This window comes from Lycium barbarum, chromosome 10, assembly GCF_019175385.1.
Source record: "Lycium barbarum isolate Lr01 chromosome 10, ASM1917538v2, whole genome shotgun sequence".
Classification (NCBI taxonomy): Eukaryota; Viridiplantae; Streptophyta; class Magnoliopsida; order Solanales; family Solanaceae; genus Lycium; species Lycium barbarum.
The window spans coordinates 11,137,606-11,159,507 of NC_083346.1; the positions used below are offsets into that span (position 1 = coordinate 11,137,606).

At 34.8% G+C, this 21,902-nt stretch overlaps 2 protein-coding genes across 2 annotated transcripts; both read right to left on the reverse strand.

Moving 5' to 3' along the window:
* Window positions 1-250: 250 nt before the first annotated feature.
* LOC132615267 (uncharacterized) lies at window positions 251-1,429 on the reverse strand. Its single transcript, XM_060329838.1, has one exon. The coding sequence runs from the start codon at window positions 997-999 to the stop codon at window positions 595-597; it is 405 nt and encodes a 134-aa protein (XP_060185821.1). The 5' UTR covers window positions 1,000-1,429; the 3' UTR covers window positions 251-594.
* Window positions 1,430-3,062: 1,633 nt separating this feature from the next.
* LOC132614039 (uncharacterized) lies at window positions 3,063-9,429 on the reverse strand. Its single transcript, XM_060328384.1, has 6 exons — window positions 9,310-9,429; window positions 9,060-9,124; window positions 6,843-6,960; window positions 6,354-6,754; window positions 5,722-6,019; window positions 3,063-4,393 (listed from the first exon to the last, which is right to left on the reverse strand). Exons 2-6 carry the CDS (start codon window positions 9,092-9,094, stop codon window positions 3,299-3,301), a joined length of 1,947 nt encoding a protein of 648 aa, XP_060184367.1. The 5' UTR covers window positions 9,095-9,124; window positions 9,310-9,429; the 3' UTR covers window positions 3,063-3,298.
* Between the last annotated feature and the right edge of the window lie 12,473 nt (window positions 9,430-21,902).

Sequence of the window (21,902 nt, forward strand, 5' to 3'; positions counted from 1 at the left end):
TAAATAATAAGTCATAATAAAAATTATCATAATTTAGAAGTAGTAAGTCATGCTAAATAAATATGGCTAATAAGTATTAATTCAATGACTAAATGTTAAAGGCCAAAAAGAATTAAGTTATATATTTTTACTGTCTAAACCAATGCAGAACTGTAGAATACATATCCAACATTGTTATCATTTCTAGTGTTATAATTGCATTTCTTTTGTTATCATAAGTATTAATTTGATTTTGATTTGAGCTTTAATTGAATTACGTACTAACATTCATGAGCTATAAAACTTATTGATCATTCAAAATTCTAAGTCCAAGCTTAAACTAATATGTTAAAAGACAAAGACTATGTAAAAGTTTTAGAAATATTTGTAAATTACATTACAAATAAATATTTTTATGTATAAAATATTTCTAAAACGTTGTATACATGTAATGTCGGTTTGGTTTGACTTTTTTCAGTTAAAACCAAACCAATTATGATCGGGTTTTTTTCGTCAACACCCAACCAAGTCAAACCAAACCACTAGTCGGTTTTTTTTCTCGGTTTGAATCGAATTACCAGTTTAGTGAGATTTGTCGGTTTTCTTTGTACACTCCTAATTTGAGCCATTTTTGTCTTGGCCACCTTGACCTTTTGGTCCAGCCACTATGACAACAGGAGTCTTGATCTTGAACCTTTCATGTCTCATCTCATCTCCAACACTCAAACTTCTCTTTATGGTAGTTTGAGTTTTCAACTTCTTCTTCTTTCTTATAGCAACCTTCAATTTCTTTAACACCTCCACAGGTTCTTCATAATTCATTTTCTTAAACAATTCACTTCTTTTCATATAGATTTCCCTCAGAGATTCCAAGAGTTCCACCAGCCACGGATCAAGCTGCCGATCTTCGTTCTTATTATTGTGGTCATGGTCAAAATCATTTCCAGTACTATTACTCGCGCTTGCCTCTGATGGCATATTTCTTGTTTCTTTGGTATCATACAAGTCACCTGTGGACATATTTTCTCTTGTTGTTTTTGTTTCAGCTAGCTAATTTTTTTTATTTCAAGGGGAGCAGAATTAACGGTGCATATATGATGATTGTTAAATGAAGCTTTGGCCTTGTTTTAATTTGGGTAATCTTGTTTGGTTGTTCTTATACATATATAGGGGATTGAAAGAAGATTTCTTCTTCCCAAACGTGTGGTTTAACTTGACAAGCAAATGAACTGTGAAAACTAAGTCAAATTTGACCGAGTCAGAAAAGACTACAACAAGACATCTAGATAGTTTTTTTATTTTGTTAAAGAGGGTCTTTGGTTTGATACTTGCATTCCAAACATTGAATTTTCAGAATCAAGTCTGTTACCGTCAAGGTTGTTGTGATGAGATGCATAGAATCCTCCACCCTTAAGCCCAGGAATGAATAAAATTTGGGTAAGGAGGCCTTATGCAGTCCTGATGAGGAAAAAAAAAAAAAGTTAGTCTAAAGATCTTTTATTGGAGTCTGCAACTTAAATGACTGAAAAAGTAGCTGTGGGACCAAAATAACTCAATAAAAAAAAAGTTACTAAAGTAAACTTTGCGCACTAAATTAGTGCGCAATAGAATCAAACTGCAAATTTTCAGTTAAGTCCTATTATGCACTAATTTAGTGCGCAATAGGGGTTGTATTTTTTATTTTTATTTTCAATTTTAAAGTTTTGAAATTTCACGTTTTTTTCCATAATTTGATCAAAGATTAGTCATGTTTCAAAACGCCGGAATACTAATATTTTATATGAACCTTATATCTTTTTCTGCGAACAATAATGTAGGCTCAATACATCAAGTATACACAAACATTTGGATCGTCGTTTTACGGGTTGTAAAGTGTCTCGAAGTAAATTTTATTTGTTTGAAAATTTGTTATCTTTAGGTTTAAGTGCGCAATAGGAAAATTTTATTTGTTTGAAAATTTATTATCTTTAGGTTTAAGTGCGCAATAGGACTTAACTGAAAATTTGTAGTTTGGTCCTCAAAGGTTACTTTGGTATTTTTTTTTTATTGGGTTATTTTGGTCCCTACAGCCACTTTTTGAGTCATTTAAATTGCGGACTCTCTTTTATTGTATCCTTTCTAAGTTGTTGTTGGTTCTTCGTTTTCATTAAAGCAAATTGTCCCTAAAAAGAAATTTTAGTTCCTATAACTCATTTGTGTTGTTCCTGTATACAAGTTAAACTCTTAGCAATGTGCCCTTGCCTACAGTGCCAGCCAACCCCACCTCCTCATAGGACTGGGCATAAATACCAAAAATCAAAATCGAACCGAACCGAACCGAATCGAACTGAACTAGTTTGGTTCGGTGTTTGGTGTCCATCGTCAAAAAACCGAAACCGAAATAGCCGAACCGAAGTTTGATAAAACCGAACCGAAAAACCGAATGAGCACCGAAATTTAATACATTACCCAAAAAAATTAAAATAGTCCAGACCCATTAAGTTTAAAGCAAAAAAAAACTCAATTGTAATAAGTCCTCTTTTGCATTTGTATCCCTAATTTTCCACTTCAATTGAAAAAAATCAAATATCCTTAACAAAGAAAGGTAACTAGGATGTCTCTTTAGGATTAATGTATGTCCTTTATGTGTTTTCTTAATTATTCTTATGGTATATATATAACACCTAGTAATCCTATGTCATTATTATGGTTTTCTGTTCTTGTGTATCCTGTTTGTTTGATTTTGATTTCAATTTATCAGTTTTATGTTTTATTGCTTTTGAGAATATGAATTAGTATCAATGGAATCGCTTCTAATATTATATTAAAAAAACTGAATTGAAAAAACCGAATTGAAAAAACCGAAACCGAACCAAACTTTAAAAAACCGAAACCGAAAGAACTGAACCGAACTAGTTTGGTTCGGTGTTTGGTGTCCACCTTCAAAAAACCGAACCCAAAATAGCCAAACCGAAGTTTGATAAAACCGAACCGAAAAACCGAACGCCCACCCCGATCCTCATAGCTAAAAAGAAAGCGTAAAAAGACCTTAGGCAAAGAGGAACTGAACTTTAGAAGGAAAGCAGAAGAATGAAAACTCTATATTATAGCCACCTGCCAATAATTTCATTTATTTCTGACAAGTCACACCTAGTATACAACAACAGCTTCAAAAACCAAAGGTATATTGCTGAGGTTTCTCTGTGACCCCTAACTTGAGTAGATTGGGATTAAGAAAATGACATACAAACTATAGAACAATATATAACCTATGTAAACTCATCTCATAACATTTGAGGTACGTGGAGATTCTTAACCAAGAACTGTAGTGTAAACAATATCAATTACTATACATATTTGGTCTGATACGAGGATCATAACGTGAGACGGCCAATGAGGGAGGTATACCTGTCTCATTAGTAGAAAAGTTTCTCGAGCATACTTCACCTGAGGGTAGTTTTGGCACCACCTCCGGGCACAAGGTTGAGAAGGAAAATGAGGGAGGTAGACCTGTCTCATTCAGAGTGAAATTTCTCGAGAATACTTCACCTGAGGGTAATTTTGGCACCATATCTGGGCGCATGGCATACGTCGGGTACGTAAATTTACTAGAGAAGGGATGACGTGAACTCGAGTTAGGATTAAACCTCATTGATGATGGTAGGCCCGCATCTAAGTGGGTGTCAGAGTTATGCCTGTATGCAGGAGCTGAAGAAGATGCCTCCGAGAAAGGTCTTGGGGATGGAGAAGTAAACCTATTAAGTGTAACATAATTTGATCGACACTCCACGTGAGGACTTGCCGAGATTTCATACATGGAAGGTTCAGGAGAATAGTTTGCGGAACTGAATCTCGGGGGCAATACCGGGTACTCCATGGACTTGATAGAAGATCCAGATATTAGTGGTGGTGAGCTGTTGATTTGTTTATTCAGTGAAAGTTTAGCTTGTTCAAGTTCCCCGAGGACAGAGCCTACACCATTCGGAGTGTTGTGAGACACCAAGGCAAGTTCGTATCCTGTTTGAAGAGCTTGTCCGGCCTGCAAACTGCTACCTCCAGAACACAAGGTAGTATGTACTCGGGGATGCATGGGAGAAGGAGTCGCAGGAAAAGACTGATGGTGACTATAAGATCTATGGCCGTGATTTTCTAAACAATTCCCATTAGACATCGAGCGTGTAAACTCTAATGCTGGGGAATCTGATTCACCAGTTCTGCTGCTTTTTATATCTTTCAAGCAGCGCATATTGACATGTGGGGCCGATGGAGAACTGTTTATAGTTCCATTTTCCTCAGTAGAGGGAATATCTGCTGCTCCATACTTGTTTGCATGATTTTGAGAACTGCTTTTTCCAGCTAAGCGTGGTTGCTGAGATGCCTTCAAGTCATCTCTTTCTTCAGTCACATCCGAGTAATTTCCAGGGTCACATGAATCCTGTGTGGTTCAGAAAAAAGACAAATGGAATGAGATTAGTTGTGACACACCTTCACATACATATACATTATCTTCACCAGAAAATGATATATGCAGAAGGTCAATACCAAACTAAAGTAACACTAACATATCAAGAACACAAATAGCGTCAAATAGCAATTTGAGAGCATATCAACAATAAAGTTGATTAATTGAAATTACTAAGAAGACCATGGACAAGTCACTAAGCATAAGGAGCTAAAGAAGACATCAAAAGTCATTATGTATTAACTGACATAATAACCAGCATTACTGCATTTAGACCCATATGGAGGCTGTAACTTCTTCCATACCACGATCAAGATTTATCAAATTCAGGACCTAGTCTTTGCTTAGGATCAAATAGTACTTCCAATGCCGTTTGAATAGAAAAAGTACCTTAGATACCCATGCCATTTGTATAGAAGACCAATAAACGTATTGAAATTGTTATTACAACATATGGCTTCTAGAAGTCATGAAAGACCAACACCATCATTCGCATTACTGCTTCTATTGAATGCTGGTTGCTTATTTGTTTTAGTTCAGTAACCAGAAGCTGGTTGGACCAAAGGTTAGAAAAAGTAGTGTAACATTTTGGAAGCAGTAAAATTTTTCAAGTCAGTCTTCACATCTGGGCATCACAAACATGCTTTGATGGATTTCGTATGACATCAACGACCAACAGGAAAAATATGTTTGTGCCTAGATAGTTTCAGAAGCTCCTGAGATTATCTGAACACCGAACTAAAGTAGATCAACATGGGCAATGATATATTCTATATGACTAAAGTCAACCACCAATACAGTGAATCAGGCACATACTGGTTCTACAAAAAAGTTAACATGCAGCATCTAAAAGAGCACACAAAAAATAATAAATTAGAGCAGGCTCCTGGTCTTTCGTCAGCACGCTGGCATTCACATATGAGAATTTAAGCAGCTTAGATGTATTCAAGTGAACCAGACAATCATGTCATGGGTATAAAATTACAAAATCTATTTGTCCATGACAACATTCAACATGGCTAGATGACGATAACAAACATATCACTAGCCCAGTGCACATTATAATCCTAGAAATTGCAAATATCAGTAATTCTAAGTCCGATAAACTTAGGTCAGTAAATCTGGATATCACATAAATTAAAATCAAATTGGGGCTAGAATATAATCACGTTTATAGCCAACAAAACCATGAAAAGACTAATTTAGAGATATATACATACTTCACTTAGTTTCCTTGCAGACATTAAAACATGAATTATGTGAAATGTGAAATGTGTATGAGCTGAAGTCAATATATATACCGGTGTATGGCTATTACTCTCTCTGTACTTCTCTTCCCATTCTCTCTGAGCTTTTTCCTCAGCTTCATATTGCCCTATAAGTTGCGCTTGCTGATGTGAAACTCTTTGCATGTCTTCATCATTCTTATCAGCTTGCCTTTCATTTCCTGACACACCTGATGCAGAAACGTCCACTTGATCATTTGTCTCACTGTTGCCAGCTCCGTCCGTCAAAGAATGAGGCTTATTGTTAGCAGAACTTGGAAGAGCCTCAGAGGCACATTCAGCAGAACTATTTTGTAACTCATCACTAGCTGATCTGGTCACACAAAAGGAATAAGGCCCAAAATGAGAAATGTTTAATGTAACTTATCCAATGAACAATAGCAATGTTTATCGTATATGTGTTGTTCATATGTAGGCGTATGCATATGTATTCACATCCATTAAAGTAAAAGTAAATACCGAACATGTCACTTTAAGGCTGTTGTATCAAAGAATTAGGGGGAGTCAAATGGGCGGGTTGGGCTGAATTTGGACGGGTCAAAATGGGTTGAGTTAATGGGCGGGTTATTACTTGGGCGGAAATGGATTGGGCTGAATACAACTTTAAACATTAAGCTCATATGAAGTGTAATTCTAAATGAAGCGACCTGGTATCCCTGCGCCTTATCTGTCGGCATGATTTACCAGCCCGTTTTGAAGAAGAAATGCCAGTGGATGCAAAGTTACTACGTCTTCTCCTATTAGAATCAGTGTATTTCCTCCTGTCCAAAGAATGCGAAGAACCTTTGCCACTTTTCCACGACAAACTTCGGGCAGTTGATGGAGAAGACGCAATCTCCGAACTTGACGAAATTTCCCCTCCCTCTGTTTTATTTTCAGCATCTTTCGAATCAGATAAGATTGTTTCCCGATCAGATCCTGAACTAAATTCCTCTGAAAGATCATCTATTGCATGGTTCTCTAATATGGACAGAACAGCTGCTGTGGCCTTCTCAGCTTTCTTTCTTTGCAGAGACGCAACCTTTAACTGCTCTTCGAGCTCTGACACCTGTAACATATGGAAGCAGTTTGGTGAAGATATATTTCCTTGTCGAAGAACAGAAATCTCGGAATTAGAAATGAAACAAGGGACTAACCCTCTGTGCCAGTTCATCAGCTCTCTGCCTTGCTGTCCGTGATGCAGACCTTTCAGCTAATAATCTCCCCCGGAGGAACTCAATTGTTGTCTTAGAATCTTCAATGCCATTGATTTTGCTGCTCCAGGAATGAAAAAATATTAAAATCTAATGACAGTAACATCTGAAATGCCAAGGTTAGAACGGCTTAATACCATCCAACAATATGTGATTTTGACAAACCTAATAGAATATAATATGCAAGAGGATACAACAGAAGGTCTTACGGTTCAGAATAACCATGCGGATTTGAATATGTACAATATTTGGTCCAGATTGCTGTGCCTTGAAAATTGATATCCCATTCCGCATCTCTTCTTATTTCCCCAATTAGGAATCCCTTTCCTTTCTCAGTTGAAGGGAGACCATTTTTAAAGATTACCTCATAAAGAGCTTAATACACTCATTGAGTCTTATTGTACGGTGAACAATTGAACCTAATCTTTCAACTAAAACTATAACACCTACTCAAGGATACAGTCCAAAGATTATAGTTGAGGGATTCAGGATAATTTCAGGCAGATATCCCCATGGACCTAAACTACTGTCAATGATACAAAATTTCTTTTTTCTTAAGTAAATTCTTAATCATTATAACAAAGAAAAACTCACATGAAGTACCTTCTTCCGTGGTACAGGGTTTATATTTCAAAAACTTAATAGTCAATGAATTCCAAAGTAAGCCCCTTTAGTTATTAATTAGTATAGCAAAATAATTACAGTTTTTCCAATTATGCAGTTACTCTGGAAGTCTCTTATTTCTTGTCCCGGGAATCTTCACCCTTGCCCACTCTAGAACTACTAAAGCCCTTTTAAGGTGTGTGGCTCGGGCTATCCAAAACTGCTGCAGCAGCCGTGTCAAATCTCAATGCACTATTTTTTAAGGACCCAACACGCACCCGGAAGCAATTTTGAAGAGTCCAAGCAACATAGCTTTTAACGCCCTGGAAGATCTTTAGCTGACAAATGCAGGCTTAGCCACAGGCAGCGACTTCCTTCTGTGCATGACAACTGCAGATGCCACTGCATTTAAAGTTGTCATGTCATAGACACTTTATAAAACCATTACCCCTCACCGGCCCTAGCCGCCAAACTGTGCATTTAAAGCTAATCACTAATTATGGAAACTGATAGAACAGACTGTATGCTGCTATAATATTTCAAGCATTGGCAGTGAAAATTTCTGATAGGAGAACTGGATATGCTAAACTAATATACGATGTATGCTTTATTTTCTCTGAAATAGTATCTTAAGCTGCACCAGCCCTCACAAAAGACAAGAGCAAAGAAAAACTTAACAAGAAAAAGATGTGTTCAGAGAAACCTTCAGATTAGGTGACCTTAGTCTTTATTTACCTATTTACTTGTTCCGTGCAACTTCTAAGTCTAAGAAAAAACTGTATTTCGGTTATGATATCTTTAATGTTTGCGCACATGGTAAACACAACGTAGTTATTTTTTCCTCCTCCTATATGAAGAGCTATGTTGAAAAATTGAATCTTCATCACCATAACTCCTCCTCTTTACTGGTTCCAAATTTTGCAAAAATTAGATAGCGAAACTTATATAAGAGTTCCATAAACCTACTCTTAAGACAATGAAACATGGATTTTTCTGCAGATCTATACTATACACCCAGGCCTCATTACTGAGCTCTAAAAGCTTAGGAAAAGAACCACAGTCTATTTTAAAAAGACTTCTTTTTTTCGCTGTTAAACTTCAATTTGCAAATCAAAGAGGTTATTTAATTTAGTAACAGTTACAATCAGCTAACCAACTAACAAAACTACTTGATACAAAAAAAATTCCCTTTGTTGTACTAAAGTGACAATCTTCCTATAGCTATTTCTTTTCTTCCTCCCTATGATGAGCATTCTAACACATTGGATATTCCAAGATCAACTTTTTGTTTGTATACATAGTAGATGATGCACCCCTTGGTAAAAATCCGGCCTTCGCCACTAACTACTAGCAATATCTCAGTTCCCATTCCCATACAATTTATTTATGTTTTTTAATCAACAAAATAAAGAAACAATTAATGGGGTTTTTATAGTACAAAACAATAGTACTAGTAAGCAATCAAAAGCTAAAAAGATTAGAATTTACAACTCATAAACTTCAAATCCTAGCTCTGCCTCGAATTTTTTTTATATTTACATAAAGAAAGATGAGTACCTTTGATCTTGATCTACTTTCCCAGAACTTGTCATTCTTGTAAAACTAGCTCAAAAGCTCAGCTCCTGCAAACAACAAATAAAGTAGTATATAAATAATTATACTCAAAAGAATTAACTAAAGACCCAAGTCACACAACCCATTAAGAGTTTTTCCAGAAGAATTGAAAAACAAATAAAAGGGGGAATTAATTAACATATTTTGACCCATTCTTTAATCTATAAAAAAGAAAGAAATCAAACTAACTGACCTTGAAAATGAAGCTGACTTCTGTTGTGAGACAAAGGCTTAAAGGGAATGGGTTGAATTCCTATGTTGACTTATTATCAGATCACATAGTGTGTTGGTATGTTTTTCAGTGCAGGGTCAGCTTTGGAAATGATGAACCAAGTTGAGCTTATATAGACTCTAAATACTCCCTCCGGCTTATTTTAGTTGTCTACATTATTATAAATATTCGTTCCAAAATACTTGTCCATTTACAAAATCAAAATAGAATTGATTAGATTTTTCTTACTTTGCCCTTAACATTAATTGTTTTTTAAAGTAACAACTATTGATTAGATTGGAGAGAGAGAAAGGTAATGTAGTAAAAATACAATTTTATTTATGAGTTCCTAAAGGTGTGTAAAAAGAAAAATGGACAAATAATATGAGACAGAGGAAGCACTTGTAAAAACTACTTTCCATCTCATTTTAACCGTTGTTTCGGCTCTTTTCACGCTCATTAACAAAAATAATACATATAGTGTATAATTTAATAAGTTATTTCTATTAAGTAGAAGTAGTAATTCTTTTAACATAAGAGTGTAGTTGAAAATAACAACTAACATTTTTCTTGAATTATAAAGCGATAATTATTTTAGAACAATTTTTTCTTACTAAATTAAAATGGGATGTAGGAAGTAAGTGGCATCAAATGTTTATATCGAGCCAAATAAAGCAAGATATGTGCCTTGCATATAATATGCTTATCGTATCGCTTAATTATAAGTGAGTGATATGTATTCATATTTCAATTTTAACTAGTATAAATATCTTATATAGATAAATATTTAATAGTCTGACTTTATAAACAATAGATCCTAGTTGAGTGATTTAGATTATACTCATAAAACTTCTGGATTTTAATTTTGTGGGGATCAGGACTTGGGAATCAGTGAGTTTTTTTTTATACGTATAAATTAATGTCTAGATTAAAGTCACGGGTTCATAAATTCATTTTTATACTACTAATCATTTTAATTACCACAAATATTCATTATGGTTTGATTCGAAGATCTTACGTTATCGAATAAATAGGTAATATTGAGTTGAGATAATATAAATGTACTTAAAATCGTCAAATCGATATTGGAAAATGTATATGGAATTATTGGGAAAGATGTCTCTTTGTTTAGTTGTAATATTTGGAAGCTCGAAAATAAAGACTTGGGTTGATTTTGCATATGGTCATTCAACTAATAGTTATTATCTCAGAAAATCATTTAAGGAAAATGATAATTTTTTGAGATAATAACTATTAATCGAATGACCATTTGAGAAATCAAATAATAATTATTAATCACATGACCATCTAAGAAATCAATCCCAAAGATTAGTGAGTTAAACATGTATTTCAATTGAAATGCACAGTTAAATCAGTATTTCTAAATTAAACTTGATTTTTAAAATTTAAATGCTGAAATTTAGTATTTATAAATATTAACATTTAATATTAAAAAATTATGACACGATATTTATGACCTTAAGGGCCGATGTTTCACGACAACAAGCAGTCAATAAATGCATATTTTTTGAGTCTCGTATCAACGTAAGACTTACGTTTTTGCTTCTACATTTTTTTTTTTTTATGTTCTTTCGTGTATGTAACAAATTTGTCATATTCGGGGTCAAGTACGGATGAGTTGACGTTGACCGTATTAGAACCTCAAATTTTCTTGGGGTCAGAATTGAATGAGAATTTTGGAAATAATGAGTGGTTGAAAGGAGAAAACAACTAAAATTTGGGAGACTAATTCCACTTCATTGCAGAGACTGAATAATTCATTTTCTTAAGATTTGTAGTCGGAACAAATTAAGTAAAGTCCGCTTGAATTAGCTGATTGTATATAACTAATAGGAGTATGCTTTAAGTGTTAAAAAAGTATTTTTTAAGTGTGGGAAGTCTTGCACTGGTTATAATTTATTTGGATAGAATTGTTGAAACTATTATTTTCTTTGGTTCAAAATAAATGTTTACTTAGCCTTTTTATTTTGGTTTAAAATAAGTGTTCTTTTACAAAATTAAGAAAGAATTAACTTTATTTTCCATACCTGCCCCCATCTACTCAAGGCAATAAATAAGCAAGAGTCTTATTAAGTAAGGTAATTTAGTCAAAATACTATTTTTTCTAAGAGGTATCGTTTTCTTAAGGAGTGAAGGAAAGGTTAACAACTTATGTTTTTGGTAAATAAAAGGTACTTATGAGTTATTCTTTTATTAAATGACTAAAATACCATTAATTTCTTTTCCAAGAAATCATAAATTTGAAATATATTTGTTCAAAAGAATTAGAAACGACGGATACAAAGCGAAGAAGAGTTAGAAATATATTTTTTTTTGTTAAGAAGAGTTCGAAATTTTACTTTAGGGAAAGATATTGTGAGAATTGGAAAAACTAATAAGATAGTAAAATATTTGGTCAAACCATGCCTATAACTTCTAAGCTGAAAAAACAATAAGTTGGAGATGACCAGCTTATGATTTTATAAGCACTTAGCCTATATGCACTTTGATGTTTACCAAAAGCGTAGAAAGGTTAAAAGTGCTTATAAGCTAGTTTAATCAACTTATAAACTTAGTCAAACACCCGCTTAATCCTAGGTTATAATGTGTGAAATAGCTATTTTATTTCTGACTTAAGCAACATATAAATCCAGGGATACTATACTTTGTATTAAAAAAAAAAAAAACAAAGATATAAGAATAAAATGAGAAGAAGATCACAAAAATAATAATAATTATGTCTTAGTCTCAAACAAGTTGTGATCGGTTATATGTATTCTCATTTTTTTTTCATCTAAGCTCATTTTATATCCTTATTGTACGAAATAATACAAAATAAACGTAAAAAACAACCAAACACCATATGTGGTGTATTGATTTTATACATAGCAAAATATATATATATATATATATATATATCAAATATGATATTACTTATTCTAAGATTTAATACATAACTAAAGCACTTTCTAACCAACGACCAAACTACCCTTAAATGTTTTTTTCTTTCTAGATTTCGGGTAGGGGAGGTGAAACTGGGAAGGGAACAAAGTGGGAAATCGAACTCTCACGGAACTGAGCTACTAAGATTTCCCAAATTATTCCTAAATGTGTTGTTGAAAATGTAGCTATAGTCTGAGGGGTGTACTCAATGGTGGAGCCATGAATCATATTAAGGGTGTCAAAAAATCTAGATATGTCGCAATGCAAGTTTGAACACGCGACCTTAGGGACTTTTTGCAACCCCTTAACCGTTGCGCTAAGCATTCAACTTGTGTTAAGGGGTGTCAATACTAGTATACATACCTATAAAATCAAAATTTCACCTATCTATACAATGTAATTTTTCGGCCAAGGAGTGATACACTCAAATTACACCTTTTATTAGCGTAAAGCGGACGGTGTCAAATATAGTAACCCAACAAGGTTGGGGTCGAATCCCACAGGGAATATGGTGTGAAAAGGTTACTAAAATCATAGAATTCTTAGTTTAGGTCTAATGTCTTAATCCGATGATTTTTGTAAAAGTTGGTTGTTTATGGCTAATTTCTAACTAATTGCTTTGGATTGTAATTTATGGTAAAAGAAACCACGGTTGTGTCCCCGTCAGATAAAGTGTATGATCATGGGTATTGATCTTGATATACTCCTAATGGATCGTTATATGAATGATCTTAACGTCTATATGAATCTCTACTATTTCCCAATAAATAAAGATTATCTTTTTCTATGATTTTCCCAAATATAAGAAAGTAAATATGAAGAACGGTTAATTCTGCCAAGTAAATTCTTCTTATTCCTAAGTGAATTTATTAAACAAAGTTTAAAGCTTTGAGTTCTTATTATTTATTCTTACCAAACCCTAATTATTTTCCCAAACAAATCAAGGTTTATGGCTTTAATAAATGTTTGCAACCATTAATTATGAATGAAGAATAAATAAACCCTAACAATCCATTATACATATATCAATCTCAATTCCCAATCACAAAACACACATCATTGGGTTCACAACCCTAGTAAACGTGTTTAGCTACTCATGATAAAGAATAAGAAACAAGAAATTGAAGAATTCATAATTGCTTACTTTTGACGAAAAGAGGAATTGATAATACTTGAATTGATGTTTTGAATCTCCAAAACCAAGAGAGTTGATAGCGACCATGGAAGCTTAAATCCATTGACGGAGAATCTACTGTCAATGTCAAGATTCGAGGACGAATCTTCTTTAAGAGGGGGAGAATGATAGCAACCATGGAGGTTCAAATACATTAAGGAGCAAAAAAGGTCACCACCAAGATTCGGGATCAATCTTCTATAAGACGGGGAGAATGATAGCAACCAAGGAGGCTTAATTTTCGTTGAAGACTAAAAAATATCAAGATGCTTTAATGGGCTTCATTTGGTAATGAAAACATGTCTTGTAATGGAGGAATAGCTCCAGCTCAAAGTAGATCTTTTGGGAAAGTCTTAATACTAATTGGAGTCCCAAATTGAAGACCAAGATGAGTTGGTTTATGGCCCAAAACATGCCCAAAGAAGGAACAAGTTCAGCAGCCCATACTTGTGTTTCTAGAAGATCATTTAATGCTATGTTGACTACATTTAATGTTTTTATTGAACAAAGTGTTGGTGGTCTTCTATGCATATTGGAACAAATGTTTGGTTTTCTTCTATGCACATTAGAACAAATGTTGGTGGTCTTCTATGCACTTTGGAACAAAGAATTGGTGGTCTTTTATGCAGCTTGGAAATTGCACCTTAATTAATTTAGTTTGACCAACTTTGAAGTCTAGAATGTTCTTTATTTTATTTAGGGTAGCAGCCACCATTTCTCCTATATAAAGGGGTGTTTTCTTTTTCATTGCAACCAAGTTTGAATATTAATAATATTAACCTTGTGCTTGTGGAGACCTTTGAGGTTCTCTTTTGGGTTATGCTCTTTTTGTTCTATTTTGAACCGCAACTCGAATTCTTCGATGGTAAGATTCCTTGTTTGAGTTCCCTCCCTCCTTTTCTTCTTCTTCGTTTTCTTCTTCTTCTTCTTAATTGATTCAACTCCTTCTTTCACTATTAAACAACGTTTTAAGTATCAAATACTTGAACTTGCGTTCTTCTTTCTCAAGAATCAAACCTTCCCCCTTTCTAATTTTCAATTCTAAAGTGTTCCGCTAACCGTGTTGTTATCAACCATGGAGGTTCAAATACATTAAGGAGCAAAAAAGGTCACCACCAAGATTCGGGACGAATCTTCTATAAGACGGGGAGAATGACAGCAACCAAGGAAGCTTAATTTTCGTTCAAGACTAAAAAATATCAAAATGCTTTAATGGGCTTCATTTGATAATGAAAGCATGTCTTGTAATGGAGGAATAGCTCCAGCCCAAAGTAGATATTTTGGGAAAGTCTTAATACTAATTGGAGTCCCAAATTGAAGACCAAGATGAGTTGGATTATGGCCCAAAACATGCCCAAAGAAGGAACAAGTTCAGCAGCCCATACTTGTGTTTCTAGAAGATCATTTAATGTTATGTTGACTACATTTAATGTTTTTATTAAACAAAGTGTTGGTGGTCTTCTATGAACATTGGAACAAATGTTTGGTTTTCTTCTATGCACATTAGAACAAATGTTGGTGGTCTTCTATGCACTTTGGAACAAAGAATTGGTGGTCTTCTATGCAGCTTGAAAATTGCACCTTAATTAATTTAGTTTGACCAACTTTGAAGTCTAGAATGTTCTTTATTTTCTTTAGGGTAGCAGCCACCATTTCTCCTATATAAAGGGGTGTTTTCTTTTTCATTGTAACCAAGTTTGAATATTAATAATATTAACCTTGTGCTTGTGGAGACCTTTGAGGTTCTCTTTTGGGTTATGCCCTTTTTGTTCTACTTTGAACCGCAACTCGAATTCTTCGATGGTAAGATTCCTTGTTTGAGTTCCCTCCCTCCTTTTCTTCTTCTTCGTTTTCTTCTTCTTCTTCTTCTTCTTCTTCTTCTTCTTCTTCTTCTTCTTCTTCTTCTTCTTAATTGATTCAACTCCTTCTTTCACTATTAAACAACGTTTTAAGTATCAAATACTTGAACTTGCGTTCTTCTTTCTCAAGAATCAAACCTTCCCCCTTTCTAATTTTCAATTCTAAAGTGTTCCGCTAACCGTGTTGTTATCAACCATGGAGGTTCAAATACATTAAGGAGCAAAAAAGGTCACCACCAAGATTCGGGACGAATCTTCTATAAGACGGGGAGAATGACAGCAACCAAGGAAGCTTAATTTTCGTTCAAGACTAAAAAATATCAAAATGCTTTAATGGGCTTCATTTGATAATGAAAACATGTCTTGTAATGGAGGAATAGCTCCAGCCCAAAGTAGATCTTTTGGGAAAGTCTTAATACTAATTGGAGTCCCAAATTGAAGACCAAGATGAGTTGGATTATGGCCCAAAACATGCCCAAAGAAGGAACAAGTTCAGCAGCCCATACTTGTGTTTCTAGAAGATCATTTAATGCTATGTTGACTACATTTAATGTTTTTATTAAACAAAGTGTTGGTGGTCTTCTATGAACATTGGAACAAATGTTTGGTTTTCTTCTATGCACATTAGAACAAATGTTGGTGGTCTTCTATGCACTTTGGAACAAAGAATTGGTGGTCTTCTATGCAGCTTGAAAATTGCACCTTAATTAATTTAGTTTGACCAACTTTGAAGTCTAGAATGTTCTTTATTTTCTTTAGGGTAGCAGCCACCATTTCTCCTATATAAAGGGGTGTTTTCTTTTTAATTGTAACCAAGTTTGAATATTAATAATATTAGCCTTGTGCTTGTGGAGACCTTTGAGGTTCTCTTTTGGGTTATGCCCTTTTTTTTCTATTTTGAACCGCAACTCGAATTCATCGATGGTAAGATTCCTTGTTTGAGTTCCCTCCCTCCTTTTCTTCTTCTTCGTTTTCTTCTTCTTCTTCTTCTTCTTCTTCTTCTTCTTCTTCTTCTTCTTCTTCTTCTTAATTGATTCAACTCCTTCTTTCACTATTAAACAACGTTTTAAGTATCAAATACTTGAACTTGCGTTCTTCTTTCGCAAGAATCAAACCTTCCCCCTTTCTAATTTTCAATTCTAAAGTGTTCCGCTAACCGTGTTGTTATCAACCATGGAGGTTCAAATACATTAAGGAGCAAAAAAGGTCACCACCAAGATTCGGGACGAATCTTCTATAAGACGGGGAGAATGACAGCAACCAAGGAAGCTTAATTTTCGTTCAAGACTAAAAAATATCAAAATGCTTTAATGGGCTTCATTTGATAATGAAAACATGTCTTGTAATGGAGGAATAGCTCCAGCCCAAAGTAGATATTTTGGGAAAGTCTTAATACTAATTGGAGTCCCAAATTGAAGACCAAGATGAGTTGGATTATGGCCCAAAACATGCCCAAAGAAGGAACAAGTTCAGCAGCCCATACTTGTGTTTCTAGAAGATCATTTAATGCTATGTTGACTACATTTAATGTTTTTATTAAACAAAGTGTTGGTGGTCTTCTATGAACATTGGAACAAATGTTTGGTTTTCTTCTATGCACATTAGAACAAATGTTGGTGGTCTTCTATGCACTTTGGAACAAAGAATTGGTGGTCTTCTATGCAGCTTGAAAATTGCACCTTAATTAATTTAGTTTGACCAACTTTGAAGTCTAGAATGTTCTTTATTTTCTTTAGGGTAGCAGCCACCATTTCTCCTATATAAAGGGGTGTTTTCTTTTTCATTGTAACCAAGTTTGAATATTAATAATATTAACCTTGTGCTTGTGGAGACCTTTGAGGTTCTCTTTTGGGTTATGCCCTTTTTGTTCTACTTTGAACCGCAACTCGGATTCTTCGATGGTAAGATTCCTAGTTTGAGTTCCCTCCCTCCTTTTCTTCTTCTTCTCCGTCTTCTTCTTCTTCTTCTTAATTGATTCAACTCCTTCTTTCACTATTAAACAACGTTTTAAGTATCTTGATAACAACACGGTTAGCGGAACACTTTAGAATTGAAAATTAGAAAGGGGGAAGGTTTGATTCTTGAGAAAGAAGAACACAAGTTCAAGTATTTGATACTTAAAACGTTGTTTAATAGTGAAAGAAGGAGTTGAATCAATTAAGAAGAAGAAGAAGAAGAAGAAGAAGAAGAAGAAGGCGAAGAAGAAGAAAAGGAGGGAGGGAACTCAAACAAGGAATCTTACCATCGAAGAATCCGAGTTGCGGTTCAAAGTAGAACAAAAAGGGCATAACCCAAAAGAGAACCTCAAAGGTCTCATAAGCACAAGGCTAATATTATTAATATTCAAACTTGGTTACAAGGAAAAAGAAAACACCCCTTTATATAGGAGAAATGGTGGCTGCTACCCTAAAGAAAATAAAGAACATTCTAGACTTCAAAGTTGGTCAAACTAAATTAATTAAGGTGCAATTTCCAAGCTGCATAGAAGACCACCAATTCTTTGTTCCAAAGTGGATAGAAGACCACCAACATTTGTTCTAATGTGCATAGAAAACAACCAAACATTTGTTCCAATGTGCATAGAAGACCACCAACACTTTGTTCAATAAAAACATTAAATGTAGTCAACATAGCATTAAATGATCTTCTAGAAACACAAGTATGGGCTGCTGAACTTGTTCCTTCTTTGGGCATGTTTTGGGCCATAATTCAACTCATCTTGGTCTTCAATTTGGGACTCCAATTAGTATTAAGATTTTCCCAAAATATCTACTTTGGGTTGGAGTTATTCCTCCATTACAAGACATTTTTTCATTACCAAATGAAGCCCATTAAAGCATCTTGATATTTTTTTGTCTTCAACGAAAATTATGCTTTCTTGGTTGCTATCATTCTCCCCTTCTTAAAAAAAGATTCATCCTCGAATCTTGACATTTACAGTAGATTCTCCTTCAATGGATTTGAGCTTTCATGGTCGCTATCATTCTCTCCCTTTTAAAGAGGATTCATCCTTGAATCTGGTCATTGATCTGCAACTAATAATCACAATAAGTAGGAAAAGACAACAACCACTTGGTAAAAATAACACAAGGTAGTGACCATGCAACCATCTAACCCACTTGGTTCTTTTATGCACAAATACTCCTTTTAAATCTCCAAGCATAACATCATCTAATAGAAAAATGTGATCACCAACACAACCACTAAGAACACAATTCATAAGCTCTTTAAACAGTAGAGGGTCTTTACCTAGATCAAAAGCATATGAATACCAAGAAAACATACCATATTTTCTCTTGCTAAATAACTTAACCTTACCATTGGATACACTATGATCAAGACATGGATCAAAAGTAATTTCCTTGAGAAGTGATGTTATAGCCCGTATTTTGTACGTTCGGATGTTTCGGGGTAGTCTTGTTAAGTTAAGGGCAAAACCATTTTCCAAAATTATTTTAATGTGCAAGTTGTTTATGAATATTATTTATGAACATTATTAGTATGGAAATATTGAGAAAGGCAAAGGGTAAAAAGGGAAATTCGCAAGATGGCTCATAGAAATGTGGAGGAAGCCTAAGGGCAAATTTGGAATTTGGAAAAAAATTAAATTTTCATGAAGTGCAAACAAAACAAAAAAAAATGGGCTTGGAATTAAAGGGGCCATTTGGGCCGTCCAATTGGAGTGGGCTTAGGCCACCTAGAAGTTAATGGACAAAATAAAAAGATGACTAAGTCATCTTATTCATCTTTATCTTTAGAAATTTCAAGAACCTTAAAGAACAAAAGAGAAGGAGAAAAAAACCAAAGGCCATTCGTCCATGTCCAAACCAACAAGGACCTTGGAAATTGTTTATCAAAAATTATTTTCTTCTAGCTAAATAATCCATTGAAGGGTCCTTAGCAAATTGAAGTGATCATTGGAGCAAGAAAAACACATATTCTTACAAGTTACAAATCTTAGCCAAGTGAGAAGTTAAGGGAAAAAGGTAAGGTTTAATCATTTTCTTATATGTTATGGATGATTATGTATGTTGTAGTATGTAAAAGTGAATGAAATTCATGAAAATATGGATGTTGTGTTGTGGCCGTGTGGGTGGTGGTGTTGTGTAGGAATGATGAAATGATTTTACTTAGTATTTTAATTGTTGTGGTGGTAGATTCTATGATGTAAAACAAGGATTTAATGGTTGGAAATGAAGTTGTAATCGTTTGTGGATTATGGAAGAAGTTAATGTGATATTAGTATGGGTTCTTATGGTTATAAGAATGAATGATAATGCTAAAGTATAGATTATTGATGTAGTCTATGAATTTGGAAGAAAGGAAATGTGTTGTAATTGTTCTTGTTGAATTTGGAAGAATTCGGGTAGTGTATGTGTTGGTTGGGCCGTTTGAAATGTTGTACGGGTTGTTGAAGTGTTCTTGAATATTGTTGAATGATTTCGGATTAGTATTTGAATATGTGAACAATTATGAATTGAACATAAAGGAAATGTTATTGAATTATGTAAAAGGAGCTACTAATGTTGGAATGTAGTTTGAAACAATTGTTGAAGTTGGAGATATGATTGTTGGTATTATTGTTGATAATTTGGCCGAGTTGAATTCTCGGGTTTGTTGTTGTTAAATTGGCCGAGCTAGATTCTCGGGGATGTTGTATTTTCAGGGGAGATGCTGCCGAAATTTCGGTAGAATATAAGTGAATTCATTTGAAAGACTAAGACAAGTATATGTCGATGAATCTAATGATTATGTCAATTCTCTTGAATGTAGATTAGCAAGTTTGGACAAATAGGCGTAGCTAGTTGGTCGTGGGACAGGTATGTAAGGCTTACCCTTTCTTTCTTTTGGCATGTCCTAGAGCTAAGTAAGGTATGACATGACACGCACCTTGGGGTAATTTTACTCTTTGATTCCGAGCTTGGTTACGATGCTTAATTTCTTTTGTCATAAGCATGTTTCGTATGGTTGAGTCTATTGTATGATTAATAAATGAATAAGCTACTTCATATGGTTTTGATATGTTTCCGAGACCGTCTATGACTCTGATTCACTTTTGATATAAGTATGTCTGATATGATCAAGCTTATTATATGATTGAACAACGGGATGAGCATAAAGAGTTTTGTTTCTAAAAGAGTTCTGTGAGTCTTAATGTCCCTAACTTTCGCAAAAGATCTCGGATTTGTTTTGAAATGTTCGTAAAAGTTCTATGGTAAAAATGTCTGTAACTTTCATATACCAACTTCGATTGACTTGAAACGTGTTTATGATCCTTCAAATGTCGGTAAGAGTACGTATTTATCGAGTCTTAAAAATTTATTTGATATGCATACAGTTTCCTACTACTCTGCTCGTGCATGTGTCATTGCCTCCTTCACCGAGTCCCGGGCCGGTATGTATCGTGCGTATGGTTCGCCGAGTCCTTTGCTTGAGGGTCGGGTTCCATATATATAATTCCGGAGTATGATGTGTCCGGTTCTGGGGTACCGTGTATATGTGTCCGGTCCTCGGTTACCGTGTATATGTTATGGAGTATGATGTGTCCGGTTCCCGGGTTCTCGTGTATATATGTCTGATTCCCGGGTACCGTGCATATGCTATGATATGTTATGTGTGACGGAGATTACGGAGTAAACCTTCTGGAGTATGATGTGTGTGGCGCCAAAGACGGGGTGGCGACCACGTTCCCCGGGTCCCACAAGGGACCGGACACCGTTTCTGACATGCATGATTTGTGTTTCGAGTAAGCATTTTGATATTCTGGATAAGCCACTTATCTTCTGTACTTCTTATGGTATATGACTTCGGCATCTATGATTTGTGTTTGGAAAAACAAGTATTTGGATATTCTGGATGATTTACTTACTTTCTGTACTCCTTCTGACATATGACATCGGCAGATACGATCTGCGTTCTAAGAATTAAGTAGTTTGGTAATCTGAATAATGTACTTATGTTTGTACTGCTTATGTCGATTATGGTTCTGTTTTCTGTATTCTTGCCTTACATGCTCAGTACATTTTCCGTACTGACCCCCTTTCTTCGGGGGTTGCGTTTCATGCCGCGCAGGTACACCCAGATGAGTAGAAGTCATTACAGAAGATGTTCCAGCAAAGTTGGCAAGCTCCATTTGCCTCTGGAGTGTTGCCGGGCCAGAGTATTATGCTATGATGTTTTGTTCGAAGTTAGAGACTTTGCAGACAGAGTCGTGGGTATTGGTTGTCAGTTCTGTAAGCGGCTCCATCGGCCGATGTGTCATTTTGTGTTATGATATAAGTTCTATATGATTACAGATTTTGTTTGATTCGAAAACTACGAGAAAGAATATTTCTGAAAGTTTTGCTATGTATTTCATCCTTATTTGATTTAAAAGTTTGATAAGATTATGTGTGTACTAAGGGTTAGAGGGTTCGCTCGGCCCTAAGTAAGGGTCGGGTGCCCATCACACCCTAGTAAGGTTAGGGAGTGACAAGTGACTTGGAATGAGGCTGCAAAAAAAGATCTACGAAACAAGTTAAAGATATTGTGCAATTAGCAACATGTGAGCACTTATCCTTCTCCACACTTGAGCCACTACATTTTGCATTTAGCTCCAC

Bases quoted from the DNA above. Each gene is read 5' to 3' on its own strand.
- LOC132615267 (XM_060329838.1), bottom strand. From the start codon at position 999: ATGTCCACAGGTGACTTGTATGATACCAAAGAAACAAGAAATATGCCA.
- LOC132614039 (XM_060328384.1), bottom strand. From the start codon at position 9,094: ATGACAAGTTCTGGGAAAGTAGATCAAGATCAAAG. The intron at 6,755-6,842 runs GTTAGTCCCTTG...CATATGTTACAG, and splicing joins CTGATGAACTGGCACAGAGG to GTGTCAGAGCTCGAAGAGCA. The intron at 6,020-6,353 runs GTCGCTTCATTT...TTGTGTGACCAG, and splicing joins ATAAGGCGCAGGGATACCAG to ATCAGCTAGTGATGAGTTAC.